At 34.6% G+C, this 1,629-nt stretch overlaps 1 protein-coding gene across 1 annotated transcript; it reads right to left on the bottom strand.

Moving 5' to 3' along the window:
* Window positions 1–225: 225 nt before the first annotated feature.
* Window positions 226–1,629, bottom strand: LOC111289401 (glutathione S-transferase U9-like). Its single transcript, XM_022880423.2, has 2 exons — window positions 1,309–1,629; window positions 226–987 (listed from the first exon to the last, which is right to left on the bottom strand). Exons 1-2 carry the CDS (start codon window positions 1,627–1,629, stop codon window positions 607–609), a joined length of 702 nt encoding a protein of 233 aa, XP_022736158.2. The 3' UTR covers window positions 226–606.

Below are 1,629 nucleotides of genomic sequence, written 5' to 3'. Positions count from 1 at the left end.
CTTTGTTTACCCAGCAATCAAGTAAAAAGCAAAAACAAAAACGGGAAAAGATAGTTTCTGAGTTTTTCTAAGCCTGAAATCAGAAATGATATGATAATAAATTGAAGAGTAGAGAAGTTAGTTTAAAGTATTATATGTAGGTCTTGTCATGCCCATTAATGAATTAATTTTAGGCTTTATCAAGGTTGATGACCTCTGCCATTAGAGCAAATGAATAATATCAGCAATGAGCTCATACCAAACTAACGGATCAGTTCCCTTTTTTTCAAGGCAACCAAGGTCAAAGTATATTTGTTTAATTGAGTTACTGAAAGTGAAATAGTTAAACATTATTTGCAGTAACTCACCAAATCATGAAGGAACAGAACATTGTTTTTGCTTCTGATTTTCAGGGAAAAATTGAACTAACGGTTCAATGATATGAATTTGGAGAGTGGACAAATTATTATTGAAACCAAGATTTAATACGCATATATTCAGGAAAAGGTGGGCATTGGCTGAAGTTCTATTCAGTGCTGCCTATTATTGAACACACAAACAAGGGCCTCAAAGGCGAATTTTTGTAAAACAAAAGCAGGCAAACTTTGAGAAAATATTAATAGAAGGTCAAGTTGAGGAAGAAGCCTTGAGGGCATTCTCTCTGACAATCTTTAGCAGGGCCACCAGCTTGTCATGAGGGGGATATAGTTCTTTCAACAAAGGCAGCTCTTTCAAGGTTTTCACCCAGCAGAATATCAATGGGTTCCTTTCTGGGTCTAAAATTTTTACTCCAAGGACCTCCTCATAAGCTTTATAGGGGCTGAATATTGAACAAACCAAGATGTCTAACAACCCTAAATTCTCACTGTCAATGAAAGGAGGACCTGAGCCTGGAAATAACTCTTTCAGTCCCTCTTCCAGCACCTTCATTTTCTCATCTACTTCATCAATTGCTTTTGCTGCAACTTCCCCATCACATGTGACTACTCTGGTCATGGCCTCAAACAACTGCACCAACAATAAAGATATTAGTATTTTTTAAATCTACCAATTTAAAATATGATAAAATGACATGATATGAAAAAATATTCAAAAATAATATGATTTAAAATTTTAGTGAAAAATATATATGAATTTAACAAAAATATATATATTTTGTGTTTTGTGTATTAATGCGAATTGTGATATATAATTTTTATGTAAAACATGATATAACTATACAAATTATCAATATTTTACACCATATAACTATACAAAGGAATAAATCTAGTATCTTTTAGCAATGGGGTTCAATACCAATGGTACAAGGAAATACTAAAACTTTTTTACCTCTTGTTGAATGAAACTTGCCCAGAAGCGAACTTTGGCTCTTTCAAATGGATCATCAGGCAAGAGCCGAGGACTGTTTTTCCAAGTTTCGTCGATGTATTCTAAGATGATAAGGGACTCAACGACAGGTTTTTCATTGTGAACAAGTACTGGGATCTTCTTGTAAACAGGATTGTACAGGAGGAGCTGTTGACTTTTGCTGCTCACATCTTCTTCTATATACTCATAGGGTATGCCTTTAATTCTAAGGGACAATTCCACCCTCTTAGAATAAGGATTGGCCCCTACTCCATGCAGCTTCACCTTGTTTACCTCTTCCAT

Source organism: Durio zibethinus, chromosome 17, assembly GCF_047325235.1.
Source record: "Durio zibethinus cultivar Kanyao isolate XHJ-2024 chromosome 17, ASM4732523v1, whole genome shotgun sequence".
Classification (NCBI taxonomy): domain Eukaryota; kingdom Viridiplantae; phylum Streptophyta; class Magnoliopsida; order Malvales; family Malvaceae; genus Durio; species Durio zibethinus.
This window is presented reverse-complemented; position numbering and strand designations above follow the sequence as displayed.

Excerpts from the sequence above, each read along its gene's own strand:
- LOC111289401 (XM_022880423.2), bottom strand. The coding sequence starts at position 1,629 with ATGGAAGAGGTAAACAAGGTGAAGCTGCATGGAGTAGGGGCCAATCCT. Across the intron at positions 988-1,308 it reads CAAGTTTCATTCAACAAGAG|TTGTTTGAGGCCATGACCAG; the intron begins GTAAAAAAGTTT and ends TTGTTGGTGCAG.